General features: G+C 38.7%; 1 protein-coding gene across 3 annotated transcripts in view; it reads left to right on the forward strand.

Moving 5' to 3' along the window:
- The first annotated feature begins 8,820 nt into the window (after positions 1 to 8,820).
- The window catches only part of znf385d (zinc finger protein 385D), a 69,295-nt gene continuing 56,769 nt past the window's right edge, over positions 8,821 to 21,346 (forward strand). For all 3 annotated transcript variants that reach the window (XM_016281487.1, XM_016281486.1, XM_016281488.1), the window contains exon 1: positions 8,821 to 9,219. In XM_016281487.1, coding sequence (XP_016136973.1) covers positions 9,201 to 9,219 — 19 coding nt within the window. In that variant the 5' untranslated portion in view covers positions 8,821 to 9,200. The remainder of the gene's footprint in view (positions 9,220 to 21,346) is intronic.

The following is a 21,346-nucleotide window of genomic DNA, read 5'->3' on the forward strand; positions in this document are numbered from 1 at the left end:
ATGTATCTTTGTAAGACATTGTAAGCCCTCTTTTGAGGCACACGCAAGTGCACAAACCCACCCCCCCTCCCCCCGTTATAAAAAAAAATCAATCAAGTGGGCTCCCCCAAAGTCCACGGTATAGTTCGAATACTGCCTGTTGGAAATCCTCAAAGGTCAATGGATGTTTCGTCAGAGTTTGTTGATGTTTTTCTCCATTTTTGCTGATGGAGCCTCACTTTCGTAAAGTCTTCATTTGCTCTCCATATAAAATTGTTGCTATAATTGAGAAACAAATGATATGCAGGTGTCTTTGCACCAGCTACATAGAAGATTCGTGTTTGTATCTGCACAGTGTATCAGTTTTCAGAGTACATTCTGTATCCTCCAATGCCATGCACTTGACTTGAACTCCATTTCTAGTGTCATGAATGAACAAGGAAGAAATCACAGCTGCAGTCTCTCTTTTGGCTCTTTGTTTGGACTCGCAAATATAAATATATATATATATATAAAAATGCATATATACGGAGCAAGCCTTTTTTTTTATAGAATGTGCCGTACATACAGAGCAGGATTCAGCAAGCAGTTTATGCATGTGATTAATTATATAATATTACTTTTTTTAATAGTAAATGCTCTATGTACTGAGCAGGATTCAGTAAACAAGTAAATAGTAAGCCGTTTATGCATTTAATTTATTTATTAAACAATAGAATATGCTTTATATACTGTGGGACAACAGGACAACAGTATGCTGTCAATATTTTACTATTACAAATGACATAAAACTGTGACAATTAAATTTTGTTCTTCTATACAGTAATGCCATTACTGTAACAGTTCTATATTGTAAAAGTATAGTGAAGTTACTATAGCAGACTTACTTTCTTGGCAAAAAGTTCTGATGATAGAGCTGACAGTTGACCTTTGTAAGTTAGGCTGAACTAACCTGGCAGCCTCTGCCATGGTAAGGCCTCTGTTAACCACATGCTCAGCAATGATGGCCCGGACTTCATTAGAGATGATGGTGCGCTGTCTTCTGCCTACATTTCTCTGAAGACCACCTCTCTGTTGAGGAGCACCACCACCAAAATCTCACACACAGTTCGACTTATATGGTATCTAATTGTGATCATCAGGTGAAAATAATTAGTAATTGATTTTTCTTGACTGAAAGCTCTTGCAGCAATTTGTAACTTACAAATCAGACAACAATCAGACAAGTTGAAAATCTATGGACATAATAAATGATTAATTGATTAAACATTAAGATCAGTTGAATTAAATGAGAGACAAATGTATTAAACTGAATGATAAGAGATGCAAATCAAAAGTTTGATAGTAATAGCTTTATAAAAGGCAGTTACTGTGAATGAAACATTTATATAGATAAAACACTTATTTTGGGTAGTGAAAAGGATATTTTGTGATTATGTGTATTGTATTAACACAATTGAAAATATGCTGAAATGTTTGAAAAAAGTGCACTTTTGATGATCTGTTGTGATATAAGTACTAAGAGTTTTGAAAATGTACCAATTGCTTGTGAAAATTGCACCAAAGCAATTAAAAAAAACTGTAAAGGAGGACAGGAACATGACCAAATAATGCAAAACAGGCACTGAAACACATGAAAAAACAGGTCCAATCCTGACACTGAGCAGGATTCAGCAAGCAGTTTATGTAATTAATTATTTATTATTATTTTTAAATAATAAATGCTGTATGTACTGAGCAGGATTCAGTAAACAAGTAAACGATAAGCTGTAATAAAAAATAAAAAAAAATAGTAAATGCTTTTTTATGCTGTGCAGGATTCAGTAAGCTACTATAATATAAATTATACTTGTCCTGAATGTTGCAATGTTATTGTGTAGGGCTGGGTATTGTTAAAATTTTTTCGATATCGATACCTTGACTTCGATACCGGTTCCTGAACGATATTTTCACTACCAATTTTTTAAAATCTGCTTACAAGATTAACATAGATAACATTACCTCAAAAAACTAGTTGATTAGTCTAGAAAAAAAAGCACAAAGGAACAAAATGTAACCAACACAATAAATCAGTGCAAATAATTTTAATAAAGTTCAAATAGTTTTCAGTTTCCACATCTTTTAGGCTACGTTTACACTAGTGCATTTTCATTTTAAAATGCATAGCTTATACAGAATCAAGTGCGCATCGTGGGCCATAGTGGTCACAAAGGGGGCGCTTGCGAGCACCCTTCTGAAAGCTAAAATGGCGAATAGGACACCCTGTGGTCTCGTGTGAGCCATGTCTCTGCGCGTAACTGGCCTAAACTAGTAGGTGTGTTCAACTTGACTAAGCTATAGACAGCAGACTGCATTCGAAACACCATCGTGGTACTTTAATATCGAACATCTAGTGTTTTTCCTTGATTATAACCCCTTAGGTATTGAAATTTGGTCCTGAACGACAGGACATTTTTCGATACTCGATGGTATCGAGGCAATAAGGTCGTGCCTAAAAAGTATCGAACTCGATACCCAGCCCTGTTGTTGTGGGACAAAGCACTAGTTAGTCACAGAAAAGTTAACTCTGTCATCCTCTTGTGTGTCGCAAATCGCCGTTCCTCTGTCACAAAAACCGGTTAGAGCATCAGAAGCACATACAATCTCCCACAACTTTCCAGTTGATCAGATAGCAGCGTAACTAATGAAAAGCGTCATGAAAGTGACAGAGAGATTAATGAAGTTTCCCATGCTGCATTTTGCATGTGGTTCACCGTGGGCTCCTCTGGGCACAGCTGCTGTTAAATGCTATTCATCTCAGAAGTGACACCTCCAAATCAAGGTTAAAAAACACATTTGCCAGCCCGGACGAGTGGAGCCGGATGAGGGAGGCTCCGCAGCTATAGATACGGAATACATTTATTTACTTGCAGCCGGCTGGAGACGGGATGATAGGCACGGGAGTGATTGTGAATTCGGGATTAATTGAAAACATCTGTGCGATGATGCAAAATATCTGCCGTTTCCTAGCTGCTGGCGAGCATAAAGCACATCCCATAGAGGCAGTGAGTTCTGTTGTTGCTCTCTGTTTTGTTAGTGTTTTGTTTTTCCTCTCTCTTGAACTCCGTGAGTGGATGAGAGCATGTTATGATCTGTTTTTGCTCTGCATACGTGTTTGATTTGTTGTTTGCAAGCAAAGCCTCTGATTTGCAGGCAGTACATACGGGCAGCTTTCGAACGGTCAATTCCTCCTTGACCTTCAGAAAGAATTACAGTGAACCAATCAAGGAGTGATCTGAGCGAGAGCCAAGAGGGGAATCAAGGTCAAGTGTACGTGTGTTTTTGTGTCTGTGACGACATATTCTCCTACGATGTTTTCTTGGTTATTTAAATATTGCCATAGACTTATATAGTTTCTTTTTAAAGCTAATTATGATGCATACAGACTAAACCTAAAACTTGTTGAATTTTTGGAATATAAAAACATTTTTAGTGGTGTTCAAGGCCAGTGTCACTAAGATTAATTGTTAATACTTTGTAGCCCCTAAACATTGCAACATAACACGTTGCACATTTGTCACACATGCATCATGTGTGTCGAGGAAAAGTAAGACTTTTGTTCCCCTAGCATATGTTAACCAGCAAAACAGGGACCTGAGCCATATCTAGAGACTTGAGATCATTTTGCTAAAAAGCAACTGCCTTAAAGGGGTCATATGATGTTGCTAAAAGAACATTACTTTGTGTATTTGGTGTAATGAAATGTGTTTATGCGGTTTAAGTTTAAAAAAACACATTATTTTCCACATACTGTACATTATTGTTTCTCCTCTATGCCCCGCCTTTCTGAAACACGTCGGTTTTTACAAAGCTCATCGGTCTGAAAAGCGAGGTGTGCTGTGATTGGCCAGCTATCCAGTGCGTTATGATTGGCCGAATACCTCAAACGTGTGACGGAAATGTTACGCCCCTCACCATACTGTGATGATGCCCTGTCAGCCCGGAGCGATGATTCAAAAACATGAAAACCCATTATAAACGAGGCATTCGTTGCATCCAGTAGGGACATAACTATGGATTATAATAACTTATACTGTCTTTTACACTGAGGGGAAGTCGTGGCCTAATGGTTAGAGAGTCGGACTCATAACCCAAAGGTTGTGGGTTTGAGTATCGTACCGGCAGGGGTTGTAGGGGGGGGGAGGGAATGTACAGCGCTCTCTCCCACCTTCAATACCACGACTGAGGTGCCCTTGAGCAAGGCACCGAACCCCCAACTGCTCCCCGGGCGCCGCAGCATAAATGGCTGCCCACTGCTCCGGGTGTGTGTTCACGGTTTGTGTGTGTGCACTTTGGATGGGTAAATGCAGAGCACTAATTCTGAGTATGGGTCACCATACTTGGCCACATGTCACGTCACTTTCACTTTCACTTTTTACGTGTTGCATTGCATCGCGCCGCATAAAACTAAACCATGTCTGCATTTGAGATCGGAGAAATGACAAACAACAAGCACTACTCTACACTGCTCAAAACTCGTGTTTGAATTATCAGTGGCAAATTCTTTAAATATAAAAAACGTACTTACAGTCTGTGAGTCAGAACAGCCGCATTGTAGTCTACTCTTCCAGGATCAGGAAACAGTCCTCCATAAAATGTGCTGCACACATCTGAATATTTGGGTTGAAGTGTTCTGGAACAGTGTTGTAAATACAACTTAACCACTGATTTCTAGTCGTGTCCATTTTTGGAAGGCCAAACAAAGTAGTTTCGCTTTCACAACGAAACACAGCGTCACACACGGCGGCCTAGAGTGAGCAGAGGCCAGGGGCTAGAGTGAGGAACGGCCGGAGGGCCAGAGTGAGCAGAGGCGGCGGGCTTGAGAACGGCGTGGCCGGCGGATTTGACGAAGGAGCGTCCAGAGGGCTTGTGGCAACCACATGTGACGATCCCAGGCTGGACTCCGCTTCGTCCACTGTGAAAGCTGGTCCGGCAATCCACAGCGCAAAGTTGTTGTATTGCCTCAGCGACCAGCATGGATCAGCTCCAGGCATGACGAAGCGGATATCGTCCTCTTTTGGAAGACCAAACAAAGTAGTTTCACTTTCACAACGAATCACACAGCGCCTTCATGACATGGCGGCGGCGGCAACAATACTACAGCGAGAATAAAAGTTATGCCTTCTTTCTTTGCGTGAACATTTGGGCGGCGTTATGCAAATCTTCCCACATCGTGACGTAGATATGTGGGGACGTGTTAGAACGAGCCATTTTAGGTAGGCGTGGCTGACTCTTAACTTTTATAAAGAATATCTCTTTGGATTTGAGACTTTAGTCTTTGCAACTTTACAGATCTTCTTTATGCACCAAGAGCTTGTAACACTTCAAAGAAAAAGGAAAAATTTTAATTGCATCATATGACCCCTTTAAACTACCCACAACACCATCATAACAGCCCAGTGCACTCTAGCAACAACCTTAGCTTAGCCTTGTTTAATTTTTTAAACAACAACATATAATTATCTCACATAAATGTATGATCATGCAGTACATTTTTGTTTTTACAATGGGGCAATTATTGCACACTAGCTTACACTCAGCACAAGCCTGATTTGGTGAGCTGTGTGTGAGGCGGCCTGATGTGTGTGTGCTTTGAGTTTGCATGAGCTCACTGTCTCTAGGAGAGTGCGCGAGTGCTAAATGCTTTAAACACTGGCATGATTTAAAAAGAAATGCAAATTATAAACTTTAGCGACAATGTGACACTGCCTGGACTGTGCAAGTGACAATTCCTGCAGCTCACTTATAGTGCAGATGCGTCTCACAGACATTTTTCAAATGACTTTGTAAGGTATATAATAAAGAAATAGGAATCGTACCTCACCTTCAGCATTATAATTATTTCACCCGTGCTGAACAGAGATTGAGACGGTGCCGCTGCATGTCATGACAAACCTCTCACGGCAGGTGCGTCGTCAGCTTGAGATCGGTTTATGAGATCGGCCTTTATGGAGACCAATCAAACTTCTTAAAGTGATTATAGGTCGATAGCAATCAGTAGCCGATCAACCAGAGCACCCCTAAAGTTTTACAGATGCATTATTCACTTACCAAAATACTACCAGAATACCTTTGGCAATGTTCTGAACACATTATTAAAAGATTGAACTGTCATGCATGCATTCATTTGTCCTTTAACAGCTGAGTCTGTGTAAGATGTTGCAATACACATAGCTGTCACTGAGAATACTTACTTCTCTGAATAAGTATGAAACAAATGTGTTGTAGTTTGCATCAGTTTTAAGGTTTCCAAAACATAGTTATGAATGGATTTGGATGTATCTTTGTGATCTCTCCTTTTTTCACCCACTGCTGCTATATCCAGAGGTCCTGAGGAATTTTTATGGTGGTCACAGGCCACAACCTTAGGCATTAGTCTCTAGATGGGTGAAAGGCAGAAACTCCATGTGGACCAATGAGAAGTCTTGTCCTTCCTGGGCTTAGTACCAGAGGTTGTCTTCTTGCCCTCTAAGAGGTGTCTGGCCATTGTCTTAGCATCTTTATCTGATGGCGTTTGACAGTTTGCTTATGTTAGTCCACCAAGATCCAATCAAAATGTAGCAAATCTTTGTTCACTGTTGTGGTCAAAGAGGGGCCCTGCCATACACTGAGCCCTGGAATGTGCTGGAACACCATAGCAACCACCCCCAACAGCCTAGCAACCATCTAGCAACACCATAGCAACAACCTAACAACCAGCTGGAATATCCATGCAACAACCCAGAGACATCCAATAACTATCTTGCATGCCATAACAAACACACAGAACACTCTAGCAACTAGCCAGAGTAGGCTAGTGACTGTCTAGCAACATCATATCATACACCAAGAACACCCTAGCAGCATTGTGGAAACCACCCAGAACAACTTTAGTAACCATGCAGAACTTGGTAGCACCAATATAGCAATGCCATAGCCACCACAGAGAACACCCTAGCAACAGAGTGTAATCCACCCAGAAAACCCATCAGCCACATAGCAATGCCATAGCAACCACACAGAACACTCTAGCAACCAGCCTGAATATACTAGCAACACCATTGTAACAACTTGGCAACCATCCAGAAGATAGAAGCAACCATATACTGTTGCAACACTATAGCGACTATTTGGGACACCCTAGCAACAGCAACCATATAACAACAACATAACAAACAGGACCACAGATAATACCCTAGCAACCACCTAGAGCATCCTAGCAACCATGCAGAACATGTTAGCAACAATGTAGCAATCATATAGCAATAACATAAACAGAACAGCAGAGAAACCAGCCACAATACCCTAGTAACTACCTAGGGCAACCTAGCAACCATATAGCAGCAACATAACACACATAACTGCAGAGAAACCACTCAGAATACCCTAGTAACCACACCTTACAACCTAGCAACCATGCAGAACATGGTAGCAACCATATAGCAACAACATAACAGAACAGGGGAGAATACCCTAGCAACTACCTAGCAACTATGCAGAACATGGTAGCAACAATATAGCAACAACATAACAAACAGGACTGCAGAGAAACCACCGAGAATACCCTAGTAACCACACCTTACAACCTAGCAACCATGCAAAACATGGTAGCAACCATATAGTGACAACATAACATGACAGCAGAGAATACCCTAGCAACCACCTAGAACATCCTAGCAACCACGCAGAACACGGTAGCAACAATGTAACAATCATATAGCAACAATATAAACAATACAGCAGAGAAACCACCCAAAATACCCTACTAACTACCTAGAGCAACCTAGCAACCATGCAAAACATGGTAGCAACCATATAGCAGCAACATAACAAACAAAACTGCAGAGAAACCACCCAGAATACCTTAGTAACCACACCTTACAACCTAGCAACCATGCAAAACATGGTAGCAACCATATAGCAGCAACATAACAAACAAAACTGCAGAGAAACCACCCAGAATACCTTAGTAACCACACCTTACAACCTAGCAACCATGCAAAACATGGTAGCAACCATATAGCAGCAACATAACAAACAAAACTGCAGAGAAACCACCCAGAATACCTTAGTAACCACACCTTACAACCTAGCAACCATGCAAAACATGGTAGCAACCATATAGCAACAACAGAACAGGACAGCAGAGAATACCCTAGCAACCACCTAGAGCATCATAGCAACCACATAGTAACAACATAACAAACAGAACTGCAGAGAAACCACCCAGAATACCATAGTAACCACACCTTACAACCTAGCAACCATGCAGAACATGGTAGCAACCATGTAGCATTCATAGCAACAACATAAATACCCTACTAACTACCTAGAGCAACCTAGCAACCATGCAAAACATGGTAGCAACCATATAACACCAACATAAACAGAACAGCAGAAAATACCCTAGCAACCACCTAGATCAACCTAGCAACCATTTAGAACATGGTAGCAACCATATAGCAGCAACTTAAGCAGAACAGTGGAGAAACCACCCACAATACCCTAGCAACCACCTAGAACTTAGAATGGTAGAAACACCGTAGCGACCAAAGAGAACACCTTGGCAACCATCCAAAACACCCTAGCAACTGTCGAGCAACACCACAGCCAAAAAAAAAAAAACTGCCAAACACTTTTACACCATGAAAGTGGCTTCTTCTGCAGCTAATCAAATGCTCACATTTTCTTACTAGATAAATTACTAAAATAAAATATAAATTGTACTTTTTTTTCATTTGTTTCCTTTATGAGGACATCACCAGATAACTGGAAAGAGAGAGAGAGAGAGAGCATGATAGATGAAGTAGGGAGGTGCTGGAAGAACGAACGAGAGATAAGAGAGAGAGGGAGAGAGCAGTGCCCGAGGAACACTCAGACAGAACAAATGAGCAGCCGCAGCTCGACTCCCGCCAGAGACGCTGATATCGGCACGCCGGAGAGAGCTGCTTCACCAGGAGTCAGATTACAGCCGGAGAGGATCACCGCGCTCTGAGGCACAGCTGAGGACGGAGGTGCAAGAGCAAGACTGAGTTTCTCTGAAGTGGGATCTCAGTTCACACACATAGATAGGGACAGAAAACTAGCGAGGAGTTGTTGCAGTCCTCGTGGTCGTGGTTCCCCACATGCACAGATGAGATCATGGATTCACTCTTGACAGCAGTGGTGCGTGGGGACGCCATGGATCTGGATGCGTGACGACCATGGAGAGCATGTTTATCGGTAAGTCAAGTCAGTCAGTTTGAAACTCTGTGGTTTTTGTTTTCTAGACTCCCCGTCTGGCGAGCACAGCGGGGGTTTCTTGCAGGGACATCAGAGGAGCTCGGCTCGCGTGCCTCACCAGACACCTGATTTGTTGCGGTGGAGTTTAGCAGATGCGAAAGAGCGTGAAATCGTGATTTTAGGAAACGTGCAGCTCTGTGTCTCAGCGTGTCGTCTGGAAATGATGCTTCCCGCTGAACGGATGATTCCTTTCCAAATGTGCGGAGGAACGGGGACAGAGCTCACAGCAGGAGACACAGCAGATCTGTTGCTCTGAGGTGAAGCCGATGCATTGAATGCAGCTTTTAGGGGTTTAAAAACATGATGTAAAGATTTTGGAAATGTCAGAACAAGTACTGGGATTGTAAAAAAAAATGGACATGAACTTTTAAGACATTAGGTTTAAATTTACATGAACGTAAAAGGCTAAGTGTGCCGTTTTTTTACATGCTTTGTACCATTTTTATTACATTACATCTTGTTTTGCAGTCCTGCAGTGTAACAATAATTTTTTTTAACAATAATAGAACTTTCTTAATTTATATTTACTAAATAATGCAATTATTACTTCTGAATAATGCATAATTATATCAATTATATATTACTTCTGAATAATGCATAATTATATATATATATATATATATATATATATATATATATATATATATATATATATATATATATATATATCATACTAAATCGCTCCCAAAGCTGTGTGCGCTAGAAGTGATTGATGCTCCTTTTGACAGATAACATCCTTCTATATTTGATATTCTATATTACACAGCTATTTTTTTCAATCATTCTTTATTTACACACACTTTTTACTATGCATTTTATTTGTTGTGAATTTAAATCATTTATTACTTATTTAAATAACTTCTGACTGAAATCAAAGATACCTTGACGTTGTTGGTCCCTGATGTCCAGCTTCGATGTAATAGTCAATGGGATGTGGTGCACCACCTATCGTGTATGTAGACACGGGTTCTGTTTAAAAACCTAGTGAGCTGCCTACGTTGGCAGCATTTTAAGGCATCAAAGGTGCAAAAACAGTTCTAAAATATTGCAGCTTGATTGTTCTGCCAGATTCTAAAGCAGGACTGCATGAATCCTGAGCTGTGAATGCAGTCCCACAATTCATTGCAGTGAGTTTTGTGATCAAGATGGCGGATGAAGCATATACATATAATTCATTTGAAACCAAAGTGTTGATAAAAATGTAAATCTGACTAGGTTTTGCAACTGTGTAATGTTGACCTATAAGGGGACATTCACACAGAACGTGGTTTTCTATGTAAATTGCTTGTAAAATGCATTGTTTTCCCCCATTCCACTGCCTGCGTCTTGCAAAAACAAAACAGTGCAGACATTTAGCATTTTCATACACCGCAAATTTCCAGGGCAAGAATCTTTTTTCATCCAGTGCAGCTTGAGCAATCGCATGGGTGCCAATTGGGATCAAATCTGTGTTGGTTCTGGTCCAAAAAGGTCAATAAACTGTCTTAAATCGAATTCTTTTACAATTGTGAATCTCTGAAATGGGCTATTGGACTCCTGTGGCTTTAGAGCAGTGTAGATTTTGTTGTGATGTGGGTGATGACTGCAGAGACTGCAGTGTGGTTAATCCAGATATGTAATTGATTTGGTTTATACTCTCAGATCGCAAAGCACATGGCTGGTGCTTCCTGACCAGGGCTAGTTAGGAGTCAATTGTAATCAGGTTTGCATGCAATTTATATATTTGCATTTTTTTTAAATGAAATGTTTATTTTTTATAATTGAGGAATAGAATAATTTAATTATTCACATAAATGATGAATGATACTGAATCCAGTGCACAGTATTACAACTGGCCCTTCGAAGAAGCAACTGTGCAAAGCATCCGTGGCATAATATATTGACTCATCCCTCAAACAAACAAACAAAAATTATGGTTACAGCTATGCACTTACTATGGAAGTCTAAGATGTGAGGCATTCCAGAGGGATTCAGAGCAGAGACATGTTGAAGCACTGTGCATGTTTATTATTTGAGCTGTTTAGTTGACTCAACTCAATCATCCATTTAGCAATGGGACTACTTGTCTAGATGAATATCTGGTTATGCATTACTGACATAATTCCTGTGTGTGGATTTTTCTGTTAATACCTGAAGTAGTGTCTAGTCTGTCTAATGGTGTGATTCTTAATTTGATGGAAGGATGTGCTGTAATCATGTATCCGGTGGATTTTTTTTATTTAAAAAAAAAAAATCAGTTATGTTAATCATTTATCATTCTGGTGCTTTTTAATTGTTGGTTTTGTTTTCCCAGATGATTTTAAAGGGATAAAACATGTAGCCTAAAAGACTAAAAGCTGAAGTTTAAAAAATTAGAAAAAAAAAAAGAAATATATACAGTATATATATATATATATTTGCATTAATAAATAAAATAATAATAAACTTATTACCACTACTACTACTAATTTGTATTTATTTATTTTATTTAAAAAAATAATGCATGGTTATTTCAAATATATATTATGTAATTTATTTTATATTTTATATAAAAATGTTTTTATTTAAAAATTTTAATATTATATATGTGAGCTGTGTATGTGATAAATAAATAAATAAATAAATAAATATATATATATATATACTATTAAAAAAAGAATGCACAGCTATTTTTCAATGACCGTCCAGATTATTTTCAGCAGTATAATGGTGTAGTTATGACTTCTACCAGCAGGGGCAAACTGTGCATGCTAACCAGCTAAACCTTGATTCCATAACATGAGAGGAAATATTGTATAACTTTGCCCAGAGTTGTTAGAATAGTCATGTTAAAACATGCTGTTTTGTTAGTCTTGGTGCTTTATTTTTGATATTTGTGCATTTTACTCTCTATCCTAGTGCAATACCCCAGAGACTTCCTTTGTAAGTGCATTGCTGTAAATAATGCAAGATTTTTGCTTGTTTTCAAACTGAAGGACACAAAATTGTTGTATTGATCTAAACTGCTGTATATTATGCACTCTTAGGATGTGTTTTGACTGACAGTTCAGTAGGATAGACTCTCTGTACTATGCAGTGTGTTCTGAGTGCAGGTGTGTGCTTTTTTTTTCAGAGATATAAAGGGACATGGAGAAAAAGCAGACTGGATCAAGTTTAGGAGAATCCTCGTGACGAGCAAACAGAGTGGATGTGATTAATTATTTACGTGCCATATTTGTCCTCCAGACAATTTTCTTTTCTCTCAGTGAGCAACGCTGCAAGCAGCAAGTGCTGTTTTAAGATGATGGGCACATCTGAACAGAGATATGGAGATGATGCTACAAGCAGTTTCTCTGACACACACACACACGCACACACACATTTCTCTCCCCTCGGTGTCATTACTGCGATCGCTGCAGCAGTGGGAAGTGTTGTGTGTTTAGCGGTGTTGATAGAGTCAGTGAGACTGAGAACTGAAACAGGTGGGTGAGAGTAAAGTCAAAGTTCATGCTTGAATTCATGTTTTGGCCAAATTTGATCATGTTGGGTTTCCTTTGCATCCTCTCCAGTTTATAATCTGCCACTATATATTGCACTTTTGCATATATGTTGGCTTTTCATTGTAGTTTGATATGTCAAAAAGCAATTTTTACATTTGGCAAGTTTCCATCCAGTGTTTTTATGCACATTTTGGGATATTGCATAAACAAATTCTGTGGGGAAACACATAAATGTTTTCAAAAACACATAAAAAATGTATACGTTCAAACCTTTTTTTATTCTGTAAGAAGTTATGTGCATAAACTACGATGTAAACATGTTTACCAAATAAATTCCTAGATGCACATCAAAAAAGGCATGTGAAGTCATGTGACTGAATGCATATATGTTGGCTTTTCATTGTAGTTTGATATGTCAAAAAGCTATTTTTACATTTGGCAAGTTTCCATCCAGTGTTTTTATGCACATTTTGGGATATTGCATAAACAAATTCTGTGGGGAAACACATAAATGTTTTCAAAAACACATAAAAAATGTATACGTTCAAACCTTTTTTTTTCTGTAAGAAGTTATGTGCATAAACTACGATGTAAACATGTTTACCAAATAAATTCCTAGATGCACATCAAAAAAGGCATGTGAAGTCATGTGACTGAATAATGAGCTCAGATGCTGTCACGTGGATACTTGGGATGGAAAAGTTGTTTTATTTGCACCAAAGTAAAAAAAACAAAAAAGCATGAATAGTTCACTGATAGGTAAGAATCACATAAGGAAACCATAAAGACCTGAATCATTAATTACAGAAAATGACTTAAGTTTACAATAATCTAAATTGTACATCTGATTGCGTTTGTTTTTTGCGTTTAGATTTTCCGATCTGATTAAATTGACCTGGAGCCTGAATAACAGAGACCTTCTTAAGACAGAAGTTAAGAATGTACAATTCTTGAAATGCAAGAAGTTCTCAAACATTTTTATAGGTTTGTATGGTACTACTAAATTATATTTATGGAATAGTTAAGATCCATTTAGTACCTGTTAACCACTTTTTGAGCATTGACCTGAAAATGAAATTTCCAACTTAAATTGTCGTAAATCTTGAAAGCTTTGGAGCACAGACTTAAAGGTGCCATAGAATGCAAAAATCACTTTTATAAGGTGTTTGAACACAGTTGTGTGGCCGCAGTGTGTGAAAACACCCAGCCTATAATGGTAAAAATCCACCCACTCGTTTTTTTTTGTAATCCCAATAAATCTTAAACAGTCTCTCCAAATGAGCAGTTTCAGATTTCTCCCTATATTGACGTCATACTAGGGAAAAATCCCGCCCATTTGAGACGCTCCCTGCTCTATTAGCATACACCCCGCCCTAAGTGAGAAGCAGCAGTCCGCCATTACTGTTTTCTTGCTGTAGCTGCTGGAGATACAATGTCACCACCAATGAAGCATTACAAGTGTTGTGTTTCGGGAGTCTCCAGACCGCTGAGGACACGATGGTTAAATTTCATTTTCACAGGAAATGCCCCAGAAAAAAACGGAAAAGTCCTATATGTTTGTGCTAATCATTTTACGCCGGACTGCCTCACAAACGAGGGTCAGTTCAGCGCTGGAGTTGTGCAAAGGTTGCTTCTGAAAGAGGGATCGATACCAACGCTTCGTGCGCAAACGTCCAGACTCCAGACAAAGTAAGCATCACGCATCATATTTTGTTTTCCAAAAGAGCTTCTTGACTCTCTGTAAAGGCTAATGTTGCTAAAGCTACCATTGTCTCTGCCTGTTTTCACTGATGCTGCCTTCACGTGCTACCAGAATGATCGTAAATAGGAATGTGGTAGTTAAAAATTGCATTTGGAAGCAATGTGAAGTCGGTTACACGGTCACCATCAGTTAAACCGTAACACCGGTATGCAGGAGCAAGAGCTCTTCAAGCTCCTCCCTCTTCTGAAAAGGGAGGCGGGTGCACCAGCTCATTTGCATTTAAAGGGACAAACACAAAAACGGCTTGTTATGGCTCCTACCCTAAACGTGGCAATTTCAACAAGCTATAAAAAATTATTTTTGGGGTATTTTGAGCTAAAACTTCACATACACACTCTGGGGACATCAGAGACTTATTTTACATATTGTAAAAAGGGGCATAATAGGTCAACTTTTAAGTTTGGTCTCTTTTTAAAGAAGACACATGGTGGTTTATTATTATGAAAAATGCACAAAATACAGTTTTTAAAATTGTATATAAAATATATATTTTCAAAACATGTTTTACTGTAAAACTGAGAAAGTCATAAATCTAAACAATTTGTGTTCCGAATGAGGTTGATATTGCAAAAAAAAAAAAACCTTTCAGTAAGATTTTGTTTGGGCACAGTACCAAACACTTCCACTAGATGAAATCAATTTCCAGTCCGGTTATTTTTGATTGCGAAAAGTGCAAATGTGATTTTTTTTAAGGACCATTTAACCTTTTTAAATCATGTCCATGATGTTTTTTTCTTTTAATGTGTGTTCACCTTATTATGCTATCATTATTAAATTATTAAATTATGCTTTTTTTCTATCTTAAATGTTTTTGGGAATACAAGATTCTTAAGAATGTTTTGTGTATCTGGCCTCTGTAATATAATGTGTGTATATATATATATATATATATATATATATATATATATATATATATATATATATATAACCTTATGTTGGGTGGTGGTGTAATATATTTGTTAAGCACTATGTGTGTGTGTGTGTATATATATAGCCCCAAAACATTACTGCTCTAGAGGAGATCTGCATGGAGGAATGGGCCAAAATACCAGCAACAGTGTGTGAAAACCTTGTGAAGACTTACAGAAAACGTTTGACCTCTGTCATTGCCAACAAAGGGTATATAACAAAGTATTGAGATTAAATTTTGTTATTGACCAAATACTTATTTTCCACCATAATTTGCAAATAAATTCTTTAAAAATCCTACAATGTGATTTTCTGGATTTTTTTTTCTCATTTTGTCTCTCATAGTTGAGGTATACCTATAATGAAAATTACAGGCCTCTCTCATCTTTTTAAGTGGGAGAATTTGCACAATTGGTGGCTGACTAAATACTTTTTTTCCTCACTGTATATATACTGTATATATTTGTTCATCACCATTTCTGTTCTCTGGTAAGTGAGGAGATTCACATGCAGATAATGAGAGAAATTCAATGAGGCAGCCAGCGGTGAGGAGAGAAGTATGGCATTGGAAGGAATGCGGGATGCATAAGTGGAGATCGCAGGGCTCAGCGACCATGCTAAACATTGAACCCTTGACCCCTTTCTGTAAAAGTGTGAGAGGTTGTTTCAGCGCTAAGAGCGAGGTGGTCTCCATAGACGAGAAGGTGCTGAAAATACAGCTCACAGAAAGCAGCGCAATGATTGACTGCAGGGCAGAGAAAATTGGACATTTTCCACATTACTGAAAACAGAGGCGTAAAAGTCTCAATCTCGCTGCAGGCACGGTGTCAAAAAGCCTCGTAACAATCAGAATGTTCTCATCAACTTAAGTCGTGTTCCCTTAAACCCGAGTGACATGCTGCCAGCATTGATGTTTTGCCTGTTTGCCTTTTTCCAGAAAGAGGCTTTTGAATGTTGTTGCATCGTGTGCACACCATAATCAAACCTTGTAAAGCTCAAAGCCCTGAGGAGATAAAACCCAGATGCTTGGGACTAAAGACACCCTCCTGGTTAGCGCCGGGATAGCGGCGAGCCCTTCGGCGCAGTTCCTGCTGTCACTCAGGCCGCGGTTTTGTTGCATATTTAATTCTATTTTCTTGTTCGGTGTCTGGCTCCGTGACAGCATTCCTTTAGCCTGATGTCGTTTGACATGTCAGAGTCGAGTCCCCGACACGGAGGCCTGAGGTTGACATGCTTTGTCAAGGGAGAACGAAGACGTGCATGCACTTGCACAAAAACATGTGGCACAACAATTTAGGCCTGCAGCAAAGGCGAGTTTTTTTATTATTCTCTTGTTTTATTATTATTTCTCCTCCCTACAGACCCGAAGGACTAGAGGAATTAGTAGCGTTTTGTTTCGTAATCCATGTCAAATTGTTGCTGAGATTTCAAAACTCATAGGAAAGAACAAGCACTGAGATTATTTGAGATACAACAGCACGTGTAACTCCATGTCACATCAAAGAAATCGAATCGTGATTTTTCGATCTCAGTTGTTAATGAATTCAAGTGGAAACTTTCTCTAAAGTCTGACACTTTCTTCTCAGAAAAATACCTTAATAATCTAATTTCTAGAGTTTCAGAGGCAATCAGGCTGTGCAGTCAAAAGAAGAGAAAAGTTATTTTAGATAACCATATGGTATAGACAAGTCACAAAGGAGATCTCATTAATAACTCACCTAGACAATAATAGGATCAAATGCAGAGGTCTCCAACCCTGCATAACCTTATGATAGAAGAATCACAAAGCAGATCTTGTTAATATCCAAGTTGTTTCTCCTAGACAATAATGAGGTCAAATGGAGACATGAGAGAAAACCTAGCAATTTCTCTTGAAAATCCTTAGTAATCTAATTTCTAGAGTTGCAGAGGATATCAGAACAATTTCAAGCTATGCAATCAAAAGAATAAGAGAAAACGTTTTTTTAGATGATCTTATGTGATAGAAAAATTCTAGTCAGCAATGCGATCTAATGGAGACTTTAGAGTCAATTTCTCCTTAGAAAAAGACCTTAGGAGAAATTGGAGATCAGAGAAATGTCAAGCTATGCAATCAAAAGAAGAGGAGAAAACTTGTTTTATGGATTTTATTTTAGATAGCACCTAAACCCATGCATTAGAAAAATCATAAGGGAGATCTCAATAAGATCTCAGTTGTTTCTTCTAGACAATATTGAGATCAAGAAAAGATTTCCTCTAAAGTCTCCAACTTTCCTCTGAGAAACAGACCCTAATAATCTAATTTCTGGAGTTTCAGAGAAGGAGAAATTGGAGATCGGAGAAATGTCAAGCCTTGTGTCACGAATCCGGTCCATGAACTTCCAATTTCATTGACTCTCGCACTACACACTGTTGCACATCACCCCGGACTACATTTCCCATCATGCATTGCACTGATTGCACTCAGCACGGATTGCACACAGCTGTTAACACTGATTGCACCCAGCTGTTTCATATCACTCCCTCACTATATAACACTCACTCTTATCCCTTCCCTCTGCTGAGTATTGTTTCAGTGTTTATCACTCCCCTGGTGATAGCTACATTACAGAGGCCTTAGCCTTAGCCTTAGCCTTAGCCTTAGCCTTAGCCTTAGCCTTAGCCTTAGCCTTAGCCTTAGCCTTAGCCTTAGCCTTAGCCTTAGCCTTAGCCTTAGCCTTAGCCTTAGCCTTAGCCTTAGCCTTAGCCTTAGCCTTAGCCTTAGCCTTAGCCTTAGCCTTAGCCTTAGCCTTAGCCTTAGCCTTAGCCTTAGCCTTAGCCTTAGCCTTAGCCTTAGCCTTAGCCTTAGCCTTAGCCTTAGCCTTAGCCTTAGCCTTAGCCTTAGCCTTAGCCTTAGCCTTAGCCTTAGCCTTAGCCTTAGCCTTAGCCTTAGCCTTAGCCTTAGCCTTAGCCTTAGCCTTAGCCTTAGCCTTAGCCTTAGCCTTAGCCTTAGCCTTAGCCTTAGCCTTAGCCTTAGCCTTAGCCTTAGCCGTTTTCTCCAGTTTTGATCTTCGCCTGTTTTCCTGGATTCCTCCCTTTTGCCTTGCCCCTGTGACTCTGTCTCACAATAAAAGCTTTGCAAATGGATCCGCACGTCTCACATCTCGTCAGCCCCGTAACACCTTGCAATCAAAAGAAGAGCTTATTTTAAAATAACCCTATGAGATAGAAACATTTCAAAGGAGATCTCATTAATATCTCAGTTGTTTCTCTTAGACAGCAATGAACAAATAGAGACTTTCCCTTGGCTCTCCTGCATCCCAGATGTTTCTCCTGAGACAAAAGCCTCACGTGAAAAGCCTCAAGAGACCCTCTGTCACTAGCATTCTCTATTCTTTTTCTATTCTATCTTATTGTTTTCTTTTTATTCATTACAAAAAATGACCCTCTAACGCTAGCATTCTCTATTCTCTATTCTTTTTCTATTCTTTTGACTTGTTTTATTTATTTATTTTTAAAAGACCCTCTAACACTAGCGTTCCCTATTTTTTTTTCTCGATTCTATCTACTTGTTTTTCTTTTTATTTATAATATTAACTTGTCACAGTACTTGCATATTATTGCCCTTTTGTTGGTTTTGATTGCTTCTATTGTCCTCATTTGTGAGTCGCTTTGGATATAAGCGCCCGCTAAATGACTCTGCTAATGTAAATGTAAAATGTAAATCTGTCACAACAGATCCAAAAGTGTCCCTAGCATTGCTCATATTTGCCAAGATAAAGTTTGCAAGAGATCTCTGTGCGAACTAATTTTTCAGTCAATTCCCATTTAACCAAATGTGACCCTGGACCACAAAACCATAAGTAGCACGGGTATATTTGTAGCAATAGCCAAAAATACATTGTATGGGTCAAAATTATCGCTTTTTCTTTTATGCCAAAAATCATTAGGATATTAAGTAAAGATCATGTTCCATGAAGACATTTTGTAAATTTCCTACCGTAAATATATCAAAAATGTATTATCATTAGTATTATGCATTGCTAAGGACTTCATTTGGACAACTTTAAAGGCGATTTTCTCAATATTTAGATTTTTTTTTTTTTTTACAATGTCTCTCATCTTCCTCTTGACAATACCCCAGAGATTCTCTATGGGGTTCAGGTCAGGCGAGTTAGCAGGCCAATCAAGCACAGTAACACCATGGTCATTGAACCAGCTTTTGGTGCTTTTGGCAGTGTGGGCAGGTGCTAAGTCCTGCTGGAAAATGAAATCAGCATCTCCATAAAGCTTGTCAGCAGAAGGAAGAATGAAGTGCTATAAAATATCCTGGTAGGTGGCTGCGTTGACTGTGGACTTCAGAAAATTTTTTTTTTTTACAACCCTCAGATTCCAGATTTTCAAATAGTTGTATCTCGGCCAAATATTGTCCTATCCTGATAAACCATACATCAATGGAAAGCTTATGTATTTAGTTTATTCAATTTAAAAATGGTTTTGTGTTCCAGGGTCACAAATGATTTGAGCTGATTCACACTAATCTCCTAGTGTATTTATGTTATGAATTGTCTTATTTTTGTCAAAAAACAAAACTGATACTTTATTGAAACAAAGAATAAAATCGCTCCTGAGTGATCCATTTTTCACCAGCATCACATTTCTGCATTGCTTTGTGTTTTTGGTCTTTACTTTTTCTTCTCTGGCTTTTGTCTCGGCTTGGATAAGGAACGCTGTTTCTTTTTCTGGTTCGGTAATGGGATGTACTGTAAAAATCTGCCTTTCCAACGCCACCCACACAAACTCTCGTACTGTAATAAAACAAGCCATTTACTTTTGTTTTCCGCCACTGGTTTTTGTCTCTCCCACTTGACTAGTGTTTGTGTCTACTGCTATTACAGATAACAGCCAGTCCAGAGTCTCGGTTTGACAAGCACATTGTTCAAATATTTATAGTAGCAAGAGAGTTTGTTAAAAAGTAAATGATATAGCAGATGGTTTGGAGGAACAGGTACGAAAGTCATGATATCATCGCTGGCAGTGTTCGGACCCTCGGCGGAGATTTCGCTGCGTGTGGCAAAGACATGTTCTGGATCATCATGTCTTGCTTGAATTGATATCATGAATTCTGTGCTTGTTATGATTCCTTCAAAGTAGGTTGTGTTCCCGCGTCAACATCAGTGTTGATCCTACAACAACATTCCTATCAATCTGATTTTTAGGAATAAAAAAGGCCAAAAGTTAAAAGTTACTGTAGTTTTCAGTTTGTTGCCACGTATTATGCACAGTTCAATCTATGGCTGTTATGATCCAGCTTGTGTTTCCCTGTTTCGCTGTTAACACTGTTAAGTGTTTTTTCCTGCTGCTGTTGTGTCCATTCCTCTGTCTCCCAAGCTTTCTTATTTGTTCTCATAGTTACCCTCCTGTGTTCCCATGACAATTGACACGCCCCCTTATTTAGCTTGTCTGTCTGTTTATATACAGTATAGTGCTTGGATTCACTTGTGTTTGCTAGATGTTGGATTTTTTCCCTATATTGTTTCCTGGATGTTCCTGGTTTTCCTGTGTGGACTATTTTATGTCATGGTGTGGATTATATGAGTTTTGTCTTTTCTTAATTAAAGTCATGCGTGCATGTGGATTCTCTCTCTGCCTCATCTGTTCTTTATAGTGGCAGGCTTATTATAGTTTAAATTTTTAATCCCTAATCTAAAAAACACTTTAGATTAGGGAGCACTATTCACTATTAAATATAGTTTTTGACTTTTAGTATTTTAGGGCTACCAAAGTTAATGCACTAACATTAAATGTGTACTTTACGCTAAATTTCTCAGCACAGTCTAGTGGCATTTTATGTTTTATGAAGGCAGTTTGTAAAGGTTGCACGTTTTATGTGTCATGTATCAAGAAATAAAGCTCAAATTAATTTACAGTCAATTTTAGCTCATTTTTGTTTTTCGAGTCAATTTTGTTTATTTTGTTT

The sequence above is a fragment of the Sinocyclocheilus grahami genome, unplaced genomic scaffold (assembly GCF_001515645.1).
Source record: "Sinocyclocheilus grahami isolate Dianchi unplaced genomic scaffold, SAMN03320097.WGS_v1.1 scaffold150.1, whole genome shotgun sequence".
NCBI classification, from domain to species: Eukaryota; Metazoa; Chordata; class Actinopteri; order Cypriniformes; family Cyprinidae; genus Sinocyclocheilus; species Sinocyclocheilus grahami.